The sequence below is a fragment of the Chrysochloris asiatica genome, unplaced genomic scaffold, assembly GCF_000296735.1.
Source record: "Chrysochloris asiatica unplaced genomic scaffold, ChrAsi1.0 scaffold00003, whole genome shotgun sequence".
Taxonomy (NCBI): Eukaryota; Metazoa; Chordata; class Mammalia; order Afrosoricida; family Chrysochloridae; genus Chrysochloris; species Chrysochloris asiatica.
This window is the reverse complement of record NW_006408521.1, coordinates 42845979-42862824: the sequence shown is the minus strand read 5'-3', so window position 1 is coordinate 42862824 and position 16846 is coordinate 42845979. Positions and strand designations below refer to the sequence as shown.

At 41.5% G+C, this 16846-nt stretch overlaps 1 protein-coding gene across 1 annotated transcript in view; it reads left to right on the top strand.

Annotated features, from left to right (window-relative positions):
- Positions 1-16846, top strand: part of NRAP (nebulin-related anchoring protein) — an 88746-nt gene that overhangs the window by 26234 nt on the left and 45666 nt on the right. The window contains exons 14-20 of the mRNA XM_006831484.1: positions 1215-1319; positions 4656-4754; positions 7430-7534; positions 10158-10265; positions 10509-10610; positions 12248-12445; positions 13074-13178. Coding sequence (XP_006831547.1) covers positions 1215-1319; positions 4656-4754; positions 7430-7534; positions 10158-10265; positions 10509-10610; positions 12248-12445; positions 13074-13178 — 822 coding nt within the window. The remainder of the gene's footprint in view (positions 1-1214; positions 1320-4655; positions 4755-7429; positions 7535-10157; positions 10266-10508; positions 10611-12247; positions 12446-13073; positions 13179-16846) is intronic.

Sequence of the window (16846 nt, the reverse complement as noted above, 5' to 3'; positions counted from 1 at the left end):
TCATTGCCATGGTTACAATCCCCCATATCTTCTTTTAAATGTAAAGACTAACTCATACAAGTTTCCAAATGTTAAGCAATTAGAACCAAGGGTAGAATTTAAAATATTTTTTGAAAAATACTTAGATCTATAAATTTCCATTTCTGAGTGATAAGGAGAAATGGATGAACAGGATTCTTAATTGAAATTCCTAAAAATTCCAAAGCTTTTGTGATTTATTTGGTGTTGGTTGGAGATGCCATTCATTCATTTATCCCATCATAGTATTAATTGAAAGGAGCTCTGGTAGGTTATGAGTTGGGCTGCTAACCAAAAGATCAGCAGTTCAAATCTTGGGAGAAGAAAGATGAGGTTTTCTGCTTCCATAAAGATTTACAATCTCGGAACCCTATACAGGGTCGCAACCGACTCCATGGCATATACTCACCACCACCAGTATTCATTGAAGACCTACTATGGTTAGGCACTGGTCAAGGTAATGATCAAAATAGATCAAGTCCTTTTTCTCTCCATGGAATAAAATCTGTGTTAATTTCTCTTTGGTTTAACCCATTCAGTTTATAGATTTTCAAAAGCCAAGTTGCAAATCTTTGAGGCAAGAAGCACTTAAATGAAACAAATTTTATTATTAAAGCATTTGTTGTTGTTGTTGTTAAGTGCTGTCGAGTCAGTTCCAACTCATAACGACCATGTATAGGGTTTCTGAAGAGCAACTGGTAAGGTTGAACTTCTGACCTTATGGTTCTCAGTCCAAGGCTTATCCTACAGCACCACACTAGGAGTCCTATTAAGGCATAGAAATGCCTAATTTCCTCAGCTTGAAAACCTCAAATTTGATTTTTAGAGAGAAAAATAAAAGTATCTTGGAGACTCTGGAGATTCCATTTATTTTCTTGGAGTTAGTCAGGAAACCCTTACATTATGTACATATGTGCAAATGCTTCTTTTTGACAAAACCTATAACGAGTTCCATAAAAAGGAAGATATAAAATCAGTTTGCTACAGATAGAAGCTAACTAATTTGAGATTAATTAAGGAGAATTAAAATTCATGAAAGGCAGAAGTGTGAACATAATTTAATTTTCCTTGAAGGTGATGAAACAGAATTAATTTTGTTTTGGGTTATTTTTTTAAAGCTATTTCTTTAACACATTCAAACAAAGTTGAAAGGAAATGTGGAGGACTTTTTTTCCCCTTGTCCTTCTGTATTTCAGATTGCTTACAAGGCGGATTATAAACATGACATTGTTGACTACAACTATCCGGCCACACTGACTCCTTCCTATCAAACCACCATGAAGCTGGCTCCCTTGAAAGATGTAAGTTATCTTCCGTTAGCTCTGTCTGCTCTCTTATTCTTCACTTCTCTCATGTGGAGTGATTCTTAGTTAGCAAAATGGAAAGGAACAAGACACAGCAGCTTTTAGAAGATGGGAGAAATTGAGAACGAGGAATACTTCCTCACTGGGTGCTCATTTATACTTCATTGCAAGTGCTTAGATTTTCCAGGTAAAATTGGCACAACTCTGGTTTTCATCTTCAAAATGTTCCATGATTCAGTTACTCCTTTTAGCATTTGCTGAGCACTGTCCACTGGGCATGCACAGAAGAATGATTATTTAGTCATGCTGAGTTCTTTATTTTTGTAAGCTTTGGGATATGGTTTATCTAAGGACTTAATGAAGTGGAATGAAATAGATATCAGCTAAAAGGAAATGGTAATGGTGACTTAATTTTTTTTTCTTCTCAAGAGCACTTGGAGAAGTGTGTTGTTGCTGTTAGGTACTGTTGGGGTGGTCCCTACTCATGGTGACCCCATGTGCAACAGAACAAAGCACTGCTTGGCCCTCACCATCCTCACAATTATTGTTACGCTTGACCCCATTGCTGCTGCCTCTGTGCCAATCCATCTCATTGGGGTCGGGCAGTCTTCCTATTTTTCGCTGACCCTCCACTTTGGCAAGCACAATGTCCTTTTCAGGGACTGATCCCTCCCAATAACATGTCAAAAGTATGAGAGATGAAGTATATGTGTACCTTATTTAGTACAGCAGTGATTTTATTTATAATTTGACTTGTCCCAAATAAAATGTATACAATTAATTAAATTTATTGTTTTCTGATCACAAAGTTTTGCTATATGTTTATTATAGAAAATTCAGAAAATGTAGAAAAGTATGAAGAAAAAGGATAAGAATTATCTACTATCTGAAAAAAAAACAAACATTTCAGGAGGTTTAGACCTGAGAGCGTCATGCATCTTCATTAGTGAGACTTCTCTCCAATCAGTCATTTAACAAGCAACTCAACAAATATTTATCAAATGCCCGTATTGTTTTGTAACTGACTTGGGTGTTTCCATCTCTAGATGGATCTTCAAATCTTTCTCTTTTGCTAAATTTCAAACCCCATGAGAATAGGAGCAACTTTGGATTCAGTTGGTTATTTCCAGAGTCTACTCTAACGTCCAAGACAATGAGAGGGTTTTGCAAACATGCAATAAATCAGGGTAATGAAAAGTGACGAGTATAAAAGGCCAGAATTTTTCTCCCTTTCCCAGAAACTTGATTTGGGCTGAATTCCTAATTTCATTTTAATATACCCAAGGTTAGACTTGACCACTGCCAAAGATTTGTCCTTTCTTCATTGCACACATCACCTGCGAATCAGGAGACTCAAGAGCACCCCATTTGAATGTGAATGGACCACATTTAAGAGCACAAACAAATTGGGATGGATTCCTATAACTTTGTAATTCCGTTATGGTAACATGACTTGTCTAAACAAGATTTTGAATTAAGCCATGCCTCTGAAATATAGCCATCCCCTGGAGAATGCTGATGTTAAAGTTAAACTAACCTGAATCATAACATTAAAGGAAGTCGAGGTAGGTTCTAAACTGGCAGCATCAGAGCCAGGCTGAAACACTGGCTCAGCAGCACTGAGTGTACAATCCATAGACTCCGGTAGTCCAGACGTTTGTGGGATCTATCTGCAGGAACATTCATTTGTGGTTTCCCTTTCTATCTGGTGGCCAAATGGCTATGACATTGAATGCCTAATTGGAAAGCATTCCCTTCAGATGGATTTTATAAACACTGATGGACTCCTGGTGTGGTGCTGTAGGATCAGCACTGGACTCCGAATCAGCATCAGACTAGCCGTTCACACCCACCAGCCGCTCCTCAGAAACCCTATACAGGGTCACTGTGAGTCAGAACTGACTTGACAGCACCTAACAACAACAACCAAAATGACATTAAGGACTCAGGTGTGGTGCTATAGCATAAGCATTGGACTGCAGACCACAGGGTCAGTGGTTCAAACCCATCAGATGCTCCTTAGAAATTCTGTACAAGGGTTACTGTGAGTCAGAACTGACTCGATGGCAGTTAACAACAACAATAACATTAAAATAAAACTCTAATCTCAGTAAAGATATCCTTCAGAATGTAGGCTGAAACGATGACCAAGCATTTGTGATGTTGCATAGATTTGATTAATCACGAGGACTGTTAATTATGTCCTGCAGAGAAAAGTAATTGTGCCCTGCAACATACTTAACGTGTAATTATCGAGAAGGAATATGCCATTAAGAAATAGTTTTCATCACATTTTATCATGCATAATTCTGAATTCTAATAGACTCTTTATTCTGAGATGATAATTTTGCCTCTGAATTAATGCATTAAGAAGGCACTGTACTCCTAATCTCATTAATAATTGACATTGAAATGACTTTATATTTCCTGGTTTTCCCTATAGTCCCTACGTCCAAACCTCAAAACAGGCCAAACTTTTCTCAACATAAATTGACGTTGTCCTTTATTGCAAAATTTCATGAAGTATAGTGAACTCCAGTGTCAAGAGCCTTCTCTTTTTCCTAGATCCTATTCTAGAGCTTAATTTGTCAATCATTTGTTTGCATCTGGGCTATATTTCCTTATATAAATAATGCTAGTTCTGGCTGTTGGGAATGCCTGTCAGTTTGTAAAAGAACATACAGTAGTTTGGGTAGAACAAGTACTAACTTTGGTAGATTCAGGTTTATAGTGTAAAGAAACAGACTGTGGGGATCTGAATTCTAGTTCTGACACCGCTGCTCCAAAGGAGAAAGATAAGGCCGTTTGTTTCCTTAGAGATTGAAAGCCTTTGAAACCCTATTCTGTTCTATAGGGTTATATGAGTCAGTAGGTTTAGTTTGGATTCATATAGGGTATATCTTGCATCAATCTCCTTTGAGATATAAAAGAGACTGGTGTGGCACTGTAGGATAAGCACTGGACTACTAGCAACAAGGTTGGTGGTTCAAACCCACCAATGACTCCTCAGAAACCCTATACAGGGTTCTGAGTCAGAGCTGACTTGCCGGCACTTTAACAACAATGAAAGATGGAGTAAAATATATGCCAAAATACATAAACATCTCTGAGCACCCAGAAAGCCTTCTCCTGGAGCCACTGTTGTTGCTGAGGGCCTTTGAATCAGTATTCAAATCTTTGATGCATTATTTTTCTGTCTATGGACTTGGAACATCAAACTAACTGAATCATTGACTCTTTTTCTAGTAAGTTTGAGACCAGTTGGGCCTAAGGAGCTAAGGAACTGTCAGAGAGAAGAGCAAGTGACTTCTTCTTATGCCTCTTTTTACCCAGGTCAACTACAGGCAAAACATCGACAAGCTGAAGTACAGCTCTATTACCAACACTCCTCAGATTGTTCAGGCCAAAATCAACGCCCAACAGCTGAGTCATGTGAGTCTCTCTCCCTGCCTAGCTATGTCAGGGTGCCTTGGTATTGTTTTCTAACTTTTGGTTATCTGACTCCCCAAAGATTTGGGGTTCTTTAATGGTTCGTCTGCCAGTTTGTACTGGGGTGGCTTGAGTGCTGCTGTGATGCTAGAACCTATGCCACCAGTATTTTATTAAATCCCAGCAGAATCACCCATGATGGAGGAGTTTCAGCTGAGCTTTCAGACTAACACAGACTAGGAAGAGGAGAGCCAGACTATTTCTGAATGTTTAGCCACTGACAATCTTATGAATAACAGCATAACTTTGTCAGATATAGTTCCGGAAGATGAAAACATTATGAATAGCACCAGAATATTATCACAAGGGGTATCATTGCTGATGTCAGATGGATTTGGCTGAAAGCAGAGAAGATGGATTGACACAGTGACATCAGCAATGGACTTGAACGTAGCAACTGTGAGGATTGTGCAGGACCAGGAAGTGTTTCATTCTGTTGGACACAGGGTCTCTATGAGTCAGAGCCTACAGGATGACACCTAAAATAAGCAACAGTGTTGGCATACATATCTTTCAGAAAATTCTTAACACTCATGAAGTGACTCCTTGTCTTAAGCTTTTTATTATGGAGAACTTCAAATACCTTTCGAGGTAGAAACAATTGTATAAGGAATCCCCACCCACTACGATGTAACTTCCACACTGACCAGCTCCATCCATGTGTCCCTCAACTTCCACTCGCAGATTGTGTTGAAGACAGTCCCAGGAATGATGTAATTTCCTCTATAATCATTTCTGTAAGAATCCCTAAAATAGTAAAAAATTAACCATATTTTGATATTTTTGACATACCACAGCAAAAACTTAGCAATAACTCTTATTATCCTCAGTGTCCAATTGTCTCATGATTCAGAATTTCAATTGCCTCATAATGTTACAATTTGTTTACAGTTTCTTTGAATCGGGATCTCAACAAGGTCCATTTTGTGATCTTCTTTCAAGTTATTTGCTTTAAAAAAACTGGATTGTTTATCCTGTAAATTTTTCCAAAAGCCTAAATTTTGCCAGTTGCAGAGCGCTTTTAACGTGTTCCTCTGGCCTCTGAATTGCCTATAAAATAGTAGTTGGATCTATAGACTTGATCAGGCTTGGCTTTGATTTCTGTTTCTCAGCTGTTTTCTTCCATCAGAAATAACATAATGTATGGTTGACTGTCTTTTTTAATTCATGGATTTTTAAATTGTTTTATAGTTATATATATATATATTTGTTGTTATTGTTGTTGTTGTTAAGTGTCATCGAGTCGGTTCTGACCCATAGCTACCCTGTATAGGGTTTCCGAGGAGCAGCTAGTGAGCTTGAACTGCCGGCTTTGCAGTCTGGCGCATTAATGCACAGCGCCATAGTGCCATCAAATCAGTTCTGACTCATAGAGACCCTGTATAGGGTTTCTGAGGAACAGCTGGTGAGCTTGAACTGCTGACTTTGTGGTTCGCATCCAGTGTTGCTCCTACAGCACCACACCAGGAGTCTCTTTAAATGTTGTTGTTGTTAAGTGCAGTTGTGACTGTTCTGACTCAAAGCAGAAGGTTTCCAATGAGTGGCTGGTAAGTTTGAACAGTCAACCTTGTGGTTTAAGCTGACCTTATGGTCGAGTGCTTATCCTAGGATTCTCTCTCTCTCTTTCTCTCTATCTATATATTTGTTGTTGTTGTTGTTATGTGCTGTGGAGTTGGTTCCAACTCATAGTGACCCTGTACAGGGTTTCTGAGGCTGTAAATCTTTACAGGAGCAGAAAGCCTCATCTTTCTCCCGTGGAACAGCTGGTAGTTTCGAACTGCTGACCCTAAGGTTCACAGCCTGATTCATAACAACTACGCTATCAGAGCGTGCTGTGTATGGTGCTGTGGGTTAATGCGCCAGGCTTCAAAGCTGTTTGAACTGCAAAGTTGGCAGTTCAACCTCATCAGCTGCTCCTTGGAAACCGTATACAGGGTCACTGTGAGAACAGACTTGATGGCATATATACTTATTTCTGGTGTGGCACTGTAGGATCAGCACTGGACTGAAAACCAGAAGGTTAGCAGTTCAAGCCCACCAGCCACTCCTCAGAAACTCTATACAGGTTTAAACTGACTTTGTAGCCTAGCACATTAACCCACAGTGCCACATCAGGACTCCCTGTATATATATATATATACAGCAAAACATTTGCCAATTCAACATTTCCATGTTATCTCACCACTGACAGCTGAAAACCAGCATGCTCAGCTCATTTTCAGGTGATTGAAGTTGGCTTTCGTCAGTATAGGCAGTCATTGGAGAATGACCCTGCATATCTGCTCTGGATCTAGCAAGATGTTTCACAAACAGCAAATAAGAAAGTTTCCCGTTATTTCAAGTGCTTGTAAGGAGAGTTGGTGAGCCAGTCAAGGAGACGGTTTGTTTTGTTGTGTGTGTGAAACTCACAGCTTTGAGAGCATCTCTGGGCTGTTTTACTTTTCATCTGGCATGTTCAGTCTATTATTTTAAAATATTTATAAAACCACAAGCTTCCTTCTAAAATCCAGAAACTCCATCTTATTTGTAAGTGGAAAAGAGAATGTTTTCTACAAGTTTTCCTTCTGCCCATATAAAAGCCCTGCATTTGCTCTGTTGATTTATCTCTAATCCAACAGGTGAATTACCGCGCTGATTATGAGAAAAATAAGCTGAACTATACACTGCCACAGGATGTGCCTCAGCTGGTGAAGGCCAAAACCAATGCTCAGCTATTTAGCGAGGTGAGCTAGTAACTTGGGTGAGAGCATGGTGGCAGGTTATGTATAGATTTCAGAAAAAAGGGTCGTTGGGGGTTCCAACAGGTAGGGAGTATTCCACTCATGAAAGAGGGTCATCAGAGGCATCGTTCATACTGCAAACATGAATTCTGCTGTCTCACAGCACACGGTACTTCACTGGGGATAGATTGATTATAGCAGTTTAATATGTGTTCTCTGAGCATACATACAATACACACACACTCACACACATCATTATCCTGGTGACTTCTAACTTGTGCTTGACTGTGTGAAGAACATTTAAGCATTTAAAACATTGATCTCATCGTAATTATTAGCTTCCTCCTGGAGTCACAAATAGGTTGTGATTTGGCTTTTCATTCTCAATGGAATTTGCAGGGAAAGGAGAAAAAAAAGTAACTAACTGTTTTTGAATTCTTTTCCTATACCAGAAGGACCCCTGGTAGCACAGTGATTAAGTGCTCAGCGTTAACTGAAAGGTTGGTGGTTTGAATCCACCAGTGGTTCCATAGGAGAAAAGATCTGTTCTGTGAAGATTACAGTCACAGAACTCTATGGGGCCATTCTACCCAATCCTATAGATGACAATGAGTTATGGGTTCTATGCTGAACATTGGGCGTGGCACTTTAGATATTGAGTTACACCCACCCCTCATTTATCCACATGGTTAGGTTCCATAGACCAGGTCATCATGCAATATTTGCTCTTATGTGAAAATGGAGGACAACCACATCAGATCACAAAGTGGAAGATAACTATATCATTTCATTATTGTTGTTGTTGTTGTTGTTGTTAGGTGTCATCAAGTTAGTACTGACTCATAGCGACCCTATGTACAACAGAATGAAACACTTCCTGGTCCTGGGTCAACCTCACAATTGCTGTCACACTTGAGCCCATGGATACTGACGCTTTGCCAATATATCTCGCTGGAGATCTCCCTCTTTTTCTCTGACCCTCCACCTTACGAAACATGATATCCTTCTCCAGCGACTGGTCCCTCCTGACAATATGTCTGATGTATGAGAGACGAAGTCTGGCCATCCTGGCCTCCAAGGAGCACTCTGACCGCACTTCTTCCAACACACATCTGTTTGTTCTTTTGGCAGCCCATGGCACTTTCAATATTCTCCTCCAACACCATAATTCAAAAGCATCAATTCTTCTAAGGTCTTGCTTATTCACTGTCCAGCTTTCACATGCATATGAGGTTCTTGAAAATACCATGGCTTGGGTCAGGCGCACCTTAGTCCTCAAGCTGACATCTTTGCTCTTCAACACTTTAAAAAGGTCTTATGCAGCAGATTTACGTAATGCAATATGTCATTTGATTTCTTTATTACACAACTGCAAAATTTACAGCATTACATCACTGCTAAAATTACTTCATTACGTAACTGCCAAACCGCTAAGAGTCCTGGCCAGGCCAAGAAGACACAACCTGAGCCATTATAGCCCCTGTTACTTTTGCCTTGCGCCTCAGCATTTGTTACTGCCAGATGTACGTCATTAATATGCAAACTAGTCAGATAGCAGAATTTTCACAATGGTCATAAATGAGAAATGTGGGGTAGCGAGATAGTCAAGAAGTGAGGAGTAGATTTATTCAATTCTCTCTCAGAAGGTCTTGTGGGGACAAGTTAATGATACGGGCCTTGGTATCAGATAGACCTGGGTTCAGATGTCAGCTCTGACAGTTTTTACTCATGTGCCTTGGGTGAGCTCTTTAACATTTCTGAGCCTCTAGACTTGTTGCAAAAAGTTACAATTATTGAGTACAAAACCCTTAGGAAGGAGCCAATAAATGGTAGCTATCATTGGACTCCTGATATGGTGCTGTGGGTTAATGAGCTGGACTGCAAAGTCCGTTTGAACCACAAGGTTGGCGGTTCAAGCTCACTAGCTGCCCCTTAGAAACCCTATACAGGGTTGCTGTGTGTCAGAAGTGACTCAACAGCACTTAACAACAACAACATTACTACCATGGATCCATGGGTGGCAAAAAGAGTTAAGTATTCGGGTATTTCGAAAGGTTGGAAGTTAGAATCCACCCTCTCACAAGGACACAGACATGGAAAACCTATGGAGCGAAGTTCTTCACTTAAACACATGGGTGACCATAAGTTAGACATGACTGGACTGTGGTGGGCTTGTGGTTTTTTGTTTTGTATCATGACCACAATTATATAAATGCCGTATGTCTTTGTTGTTCTTAACAGTTTAGAATCTACTTTAATATGCTGCATCCAGTGTAGTCTCATATTAGACAGATAATATGATATTCCCTTGTAAGATGGTGAACTGAGGTCCAGAGAGGTGCAGTGATTTTTTCATGACCACGTGATGAGGAAACCATGGAGCTAGGATGATCACATGACTCTTCTCTTTGTCAAGTTTCATCACTACCTCTCTGCATGGCCCTACAGCTAAGCAGTCAATTAACTGTGCTAGGAATTATTATTATCATTTGAATCACCAAGGCCAACATTCTATTCCACAAATAGATGAAGAGACCAGCTTTGCTTTTTAAAAATGTATATCTTCTTAGACTTTTGGTAAGCATTCGGATGACACCTCTGACTCACCTGTGATTTTGTTTGTCAGGTTAAATACAAAGAAGATTGGGAGAAGATGAAGGGGAAAGGATTCGAGATGAAGCTGGACGCTATGTCTCTGCTGGGTGCCAAGGCCTCTGGGGAGCTTGCCAGCAATGTAAGTTTTCTCTCATTAGCTCGGAAATGCATAAGCATTGGTTCCAATAAAATATCGGTGGCCCCACAGGAAAAAATAATGATTGTTAACATTGTAAACATCATGATACTTGAATATTTTTCTGGATCCGGGAAAGACTGGGAGATGTCTTTTCAGAATCACTTCCTTTCTTGTTAAAACCAGAGCCCCTTAGATGGCAAAGTTTTTCTCTCACCCAGAGTAAACTTTCTTCTTTCTCTCAAGATTAAATACAAAGAAGAATATGAAAAAACGAAAGGCAGAGTCATGGGCACCACAGACTCCAGGCTCTTACACTCCTTGCAGGTGGCCAAGATGAGCAGCGAGGTAAACCTTTTCTAGCTCTCCACTCTTTACTGAGAGTTGGGTTAGTTGGAAAGTTTTTCCTACTTCATCCAACTGGCACTATCCCTTTTTAAAAATGAACTTCCATCTGTCTGAAACCTCTTTCTTTCCTGGCTTGTATGAGCAGGATTGTTTCAGTTTCTTTGTTTTGCCAAACTGTAGCCATTCTGTTAAAGTAGAGGAGACATGTAGTCCTACGAGTGGCCAGCATCCATGGATCTAGGTACAAACGTGTTTGACCCTTTTGACATTTGTTCATTTCATAGAAGCTGACTGAGCAAGTATTATGGAAAGAGAGTGGGGCCATAAGAATTAATAATGCATGACAAGTCCGTCCCCTAATGGAACTTAACTCTATGGGGAGAGTTTGATTGCAAGCATCCCGTCTAATGCCCTCTGGTGTCCTGGGTGAATCCTATGGTCACAAACATGAGTGGTATTCCAAATTGTCAACAAAAACTTGGACAGTCCAGGTTCCATCCAGTCAGTATGAAGTTACCTTATAAATAGCTTTGATGGTTGGAGATTAGCCTTGGTAAACATGATAAATAGCACTTCCCAAAAGCCTTTGGAAAAGGAGAGTTCTGTTAGAAGTAGAGACATGGTTTCAAATAAACTTTTTCCGGCTGGTGTTGAACGGGCCAAATGGACACATGAGTGTTGGGTTTCTACTTTAAGATTGCCTACTCCAAGCTGGGAGGCTGACATGTGCTGCTGTAATGACGAAGTTGAACGTAATCACCTGATCCGTCACTAGGAGCCACAGCTTGAATAGAATCGGACTGTTATATCTAGGTCGCCAGTTTGGATGTGCCTTCAGCACAAGCATGGTCATAAAGCATAAAGAGATACTGACAGCTTGGTTTAAGTTTAGACAGAGGACACATTGGTATTTCATACTTGTAGTTGGAGCATGAAATGAGAAAGATCTTGCCCAAGATCATACAGTAGCCACTTGTAGTGATGGAAGGGTAGAGAATTAGACCTTAGAACTCTTACTTCTAGACTCTATTCCTGTGTGATTCAAACAAGAGTGCATCTTCATCTTGCACCTCTGCCTTTCCCCAGCACCACACCATCATTACAGACACCACCACCACTATCACTGCCATCAGCACATTACCATGATCGCCACCACCATCATCATTCTGTTGGCTAACATTTATCAAGTGTTTGCTCGGTGCTAATGTCTGTAGTAACCAGGTTTCAGCTATGATTTTATTTATTTAACAAGACAGTCCTTTGAGGGAACTGAGCCCTGAGAAAGGTGACGTACTGTCTGAGTGGTCACCCAGCTGGTAAAGAGCAAGTCCTAATTCAAACTCAGACTTGTCTGACTCTGGAGGCCCAGCCGTGTTGTTATGTGTCCCAAGCCCTCCATGGATAGAGCACTCACCTCCTTAAGCAGCCTGGTGAAAAAGTTAGGACTGGCCAGAGGTTTTCCTTCCGGAAACAGACTGGTGGGAAGCTCAGCTGCCATCAGTGTTGTCTTGCCCCGGGATGGGTCCCCCTTGCCCTGGATGCCAGTTCCTCACTAGAGCCTGGGTTCTCTCCCAGGTTTTCACACCAGCCTTGCAAAACAGGCTTTAATGAATGGCCTTGTGTTTTGTGCATTCAAGGTTGAGTACAAGAAAGGCTTTGAAGAGAGTAAGACCCACTTTCGCCTGCCCATGGACATGGTGAATATCAGGCATGCTAAGAAGGCCCAGGCTCTCGCCAGTGACTTGGACTACAGGAAGAAACTACACAAGTTCACTGTGCTGCCTGAAGACATGAAGACCTGCTGGGCCAAGAAAGCCTATGGGCTCCAGAGTGAGGTGGGCCCTCTCATCCCCCCTTCTTACCAGGCATCTCTTATAATCGGAAGCAGGGACATTGTCTCAGGGATTTCAAGCCTGTGCATGAGTCTTCTACACAACTCTGAATGGGAGTGCCGGGAACTCACTTTAAGATGCCTTAGTGTTCTTAACGAAGCTGGGAAGAACAGCTAGAGTGGTACTGGGCCCAGGGAGGGCAGATGGGGAGGTAGGAGGGTGAATGAGGAGGTAGAGATGCACACATGGCTGAGAGAATGGAGACTAGACTATGGCAGAGTTGGCCTTAGAGCTGTTGAGGAAGTCAATGTGTGTTGGTAGTAGCCATGAGGAAAGGGGAAGTAAATGTGGGAATGGTGAGAAGATCTTGGGAATTTAGCAGGTTGGCAAAAAATGTCCCTGGGTGGTCAAAAAGTATGAAAGGCCCTATTTTTAGTGAAGCTGTACTGTTTCAGTGCTAAGGTAGAATGTGATGTGATTACAAAGGGGGTCCAGGGCTTCACCTGCGAATTAGACTTGGGCCTGACTATGAAAGACAAATGCAGGGCCAGGGGGTTCCTGGCTCTGCCCTGAATTCTGCTCTAGCTCCATCCATGTGTCTGGTGGGAGCCTGGGACGTTTTCTCCTACAGCTGCAGTACAAGGCTGACCTGGCGTGGATGAAGGGAGTCGGGTGGCTGACCAAGGGGAGCCTCAATTTGGAACAAGCCAAGAAGGCTGGTCAGCTGGTCAGCGAGGTAACCTGAGCCTGAGCACCTGGCTTCTAGTATTCTGAGCCGCTGAGTCACTCACTGGTGTGATCTTTTCCCATGACCCCTTTACCCCATACCTCTATGCAGGCTTATTTTGTGTGCTTCAAACAAGAGTGCACCTTCATTTTGCACCTCTAGCACCCCCTGAACTAACATTCTGCAGACTTCAGTTTCAAGGGATGGTGTTGGTAAGAATGTTTTAAGCAGCAGCGTCATCCAAAGAACAATTTAATTAAAAGATTTCTAACCCAGTGGCACAAGGCTAAGAGGAACCCTGGTGGAGCTGTGGGATAGATGTTGGATTACTAACCAAACGGTTGGCAGTTCAAAACCACCCGTTGCTCCACGGGAGAAAGATGAAGTTGTCTGCTCCTATAAAGAATTCCCATCTCGGAAAACCCTATGTAGGGTTGCGATGAGTTGGAATCGACTTGATGGCACTGGGTTTTGGTTAGGGACAACAGTTAAGTACTTGGCTGCTACCGAAAACTTGGTAATTAGAACCCACCACTAGTTCTGTGGGAGAAGACCTGGTGATCTATTCTGTAAACATTGTTTTTGTTGTTATTAGGTGCTGTCGAGTCCCTTCTGACTCGTAGTGACCTTATGCACAACAAAACGAAAGATGGCCCTGTTCTGCACCAACCTCATCATTTTTGTTACACTAGCCCCCTTATCTTCTAGTTTTTTCTTTAGTGTAACACTTGACTTTTTGGTTTCATTTCAGATAGATGAGTGTTTTTATGGAACTCTGTAACTCACAGATAGCATCCTTTATTATCTTGAGTCCATTGCTGTAGGCACTGTGCCAACCCATCTCATTGGGGGTCTTCTTCTTTTTCGCTGATGGTCCACTTTATAATCTTTGTAAAGATCATAGCCTAGAAAATTCTGTGAGGCCATTCTAGTCTGTTGTGTAGGCTTGATATGTGTCAGAATCAATTTGGTGGCACATGACAAAAACAACATCTAGTTGGAGTCTTTAGGTTGTGCAGATAGTGACTGTGCTCAGTTGCTAACCAAAACGTTAGAAGGTCAAGTCCATCCAGAAGTACCTTGAAAGAAAGTCTTGATGTTCTACTTCTGAAGAATCAGCTATTGAAAACCTTGTGGAACACATGGGATCTCCATGAATTGGAATTACTGGCAACGGGTTTACTATGCAGTCAATTAACAACGGGAACAGTTTGTCTCTTGTGTGAGGAATATATGCAATTTCTTTGAATCAGAGAGTTCCATGTTTGAAAGCCAGCATTATCATTTGTGGCCATGCCACAAACTCACTGGAGACTGGCTGAGTCACTTAACTGTTCCGTTTCTTTTTCTATCCCATAAAAATAAGAAATTTGGACAGAGTACTCTTAAAGATTACTTCTGGTTCTGCCTGCTCATCTCTTCCACCTTGTAAAGCTGGATCTTTTGAAGGCATTTCATTTGATAATGTGACTCTATCAGGAACTCTGTTTGATATCCTCAAAGGGAATTCTTGTCTTGGGGTCAGGCAAGCTGAGTCAGCATATCTCTTACAAATGATAATGATTGTTGTTGTTGTTAAGTGTCGTCCAGGCAGTTCCAACCCATGGCAACCCTGTGTAGGGTTTTAGAGGAACGGCTGGTGAGCTTGAACCACCATCCTTACAGATCAAACCAACTTTGCCGTCCAGTGTGTGAACCCACAGCACCATACCAGGACTCCAAATGATAATGATGTTGTTGTTAAGTGCCGTCGAGTCAGTTCTGACCCATAGCAACCCTGCATAGGGTTTCCAAGGAGCGACTGGTGAACTTGAACCACCAAGCTTGTAGTTCAAATGGCTTTGCATTCTGGCGCATTAACCCACAGTGCCACACCAGGACTCATAGTGGTAATTTATTTACGGACAATAGTTATGTGATCATTGCTGTCACTTGTTGACATTGTGAGTGTCACACACACATTGCTCCATTGCTCCTCACAATAATCCTGGGTGGGTGACACTGTTATTATCCTATTGATAGTCCCATTTCACACATGAGGAAAGTGAGACTTGACATCAAGTTCCCATCGGTAAACAGCAGAGCTGGGGTTTGTACCTCACAAGTAATTCTGTATCCCAGAACATGCTTGGAATTTATTATTATTTTCCACCACAATCATGTTTCTTTCAGACAAAGAACTATTTAGGGTTAGCGTATATAGATAGGGTGGTAAAAGGAAGAATAACCCTTTTGGATTATTATTATCTAGATTTTGGAGACCAACTAAAATCTAGATGGAGCGTCCAGAGCCTGCCTGTCTTGGGCCAACTCAGTCTAGACGTGTCCCAAGCAGCTGATTCCTCAGCCTTAGGAATGTCTGTTTCTATCTTCCTTCTTTTGCTGCTACGTTGATCAAGTCATTTCAATGTATTATCATTTCTACTTCCCTCTCATCCACTTGTGTCGGACACCAGCTACACATGGACCACTTCCTTTTCTGACTTTCACCACCTAGAGCCAGGCCAGTGCTCACAAGTCAAAGGGTAGTCCTTCAGATGGTTGAGCTGGCCCAAGACTCCAGATGCCAGCCTACAACATCCACACTTCTGATCTGCTGGCTACAAATTCAGGGGTTCCCTCTCCCCCTCTCAAGATATCAGCTGTAAGCTCAGAGGTCTCACATCCCTTCACTTCTGACCTGCTGACTCCTACTTTTCCCTTGGGTTTAATAGATGACTCATAACATTTATAGGAGCACGGTGGCACTGATTAGAGATTTATCATAGGAAAAATAATACAAAGGAAGTGACACTCAGGGCAAGGTCTGGGAGAGATCTCAATGTGGAATATTCGTATCTCAAAAAAAAGATGTGGTGTCCTCCCACCTGTTATTGGTGCTTCACCAACCAGGAAGCCCATGGAACATTCCTGTCCAGAGTCTATATTGGGACCTCATTAAGTAGACATGGTTGGTGGAATCATGCCTTCCCCCTAAGATCCGCGGATAGCACTCAAACCTTACGTATTACACCGAAGTAAAAAACCCTTAGGTGTGGTCTAGAGTCCTCACCAAAGAGACTTCATTCTTTGTGGAAAGGTCCAACATATTATTTTAAGATAATATTTAAGATTTGGGTGAATGTTTACAAAACAAATTAGTTTCCCATTTGACAATTTCTTCATAAATTGTTTAGGGTCATTCGTTACATTTTCCATAACGTGTCAACATTCTCTTCTGGTTGTTCCATTTCCAGTATTCTAGTTTCCTAGCCCTCTTCTCTTCTAGTTTTTTCTTCAGTGTAACATTTGACCTTTTGGTTTCATTTCAGATAGGTGAGTGTTTTTATGGAACTCCATACTCACAGATAATATCCATTATTTTCTGTGCCAATCTGTTGTTTTGATAAAAGGTGACCCTTAGATGATAGTTTTGCTTTAAAGTTTAAAGAGCTTCTCAGGGTGATAGTCTCAGGGAGTCCTCTAATCTCAGCTGGTCCAGTAAGTCTGGACTTTGAAAGGATTTGGGTTCTGTTCTGTACTTTTCTCTCATTCTAGAGGGTCCATCTATTGTGGCCCTGATCTAAATGATCTGCAGAGGTGGTCAGGTACCACTTCTTCTGGTCTCAGGTGTACAAGACTGTGATGTATGTAGGCCTTTAGCCCCGGAGACTAGTGTCTTCTCTGAGACTTTGGTT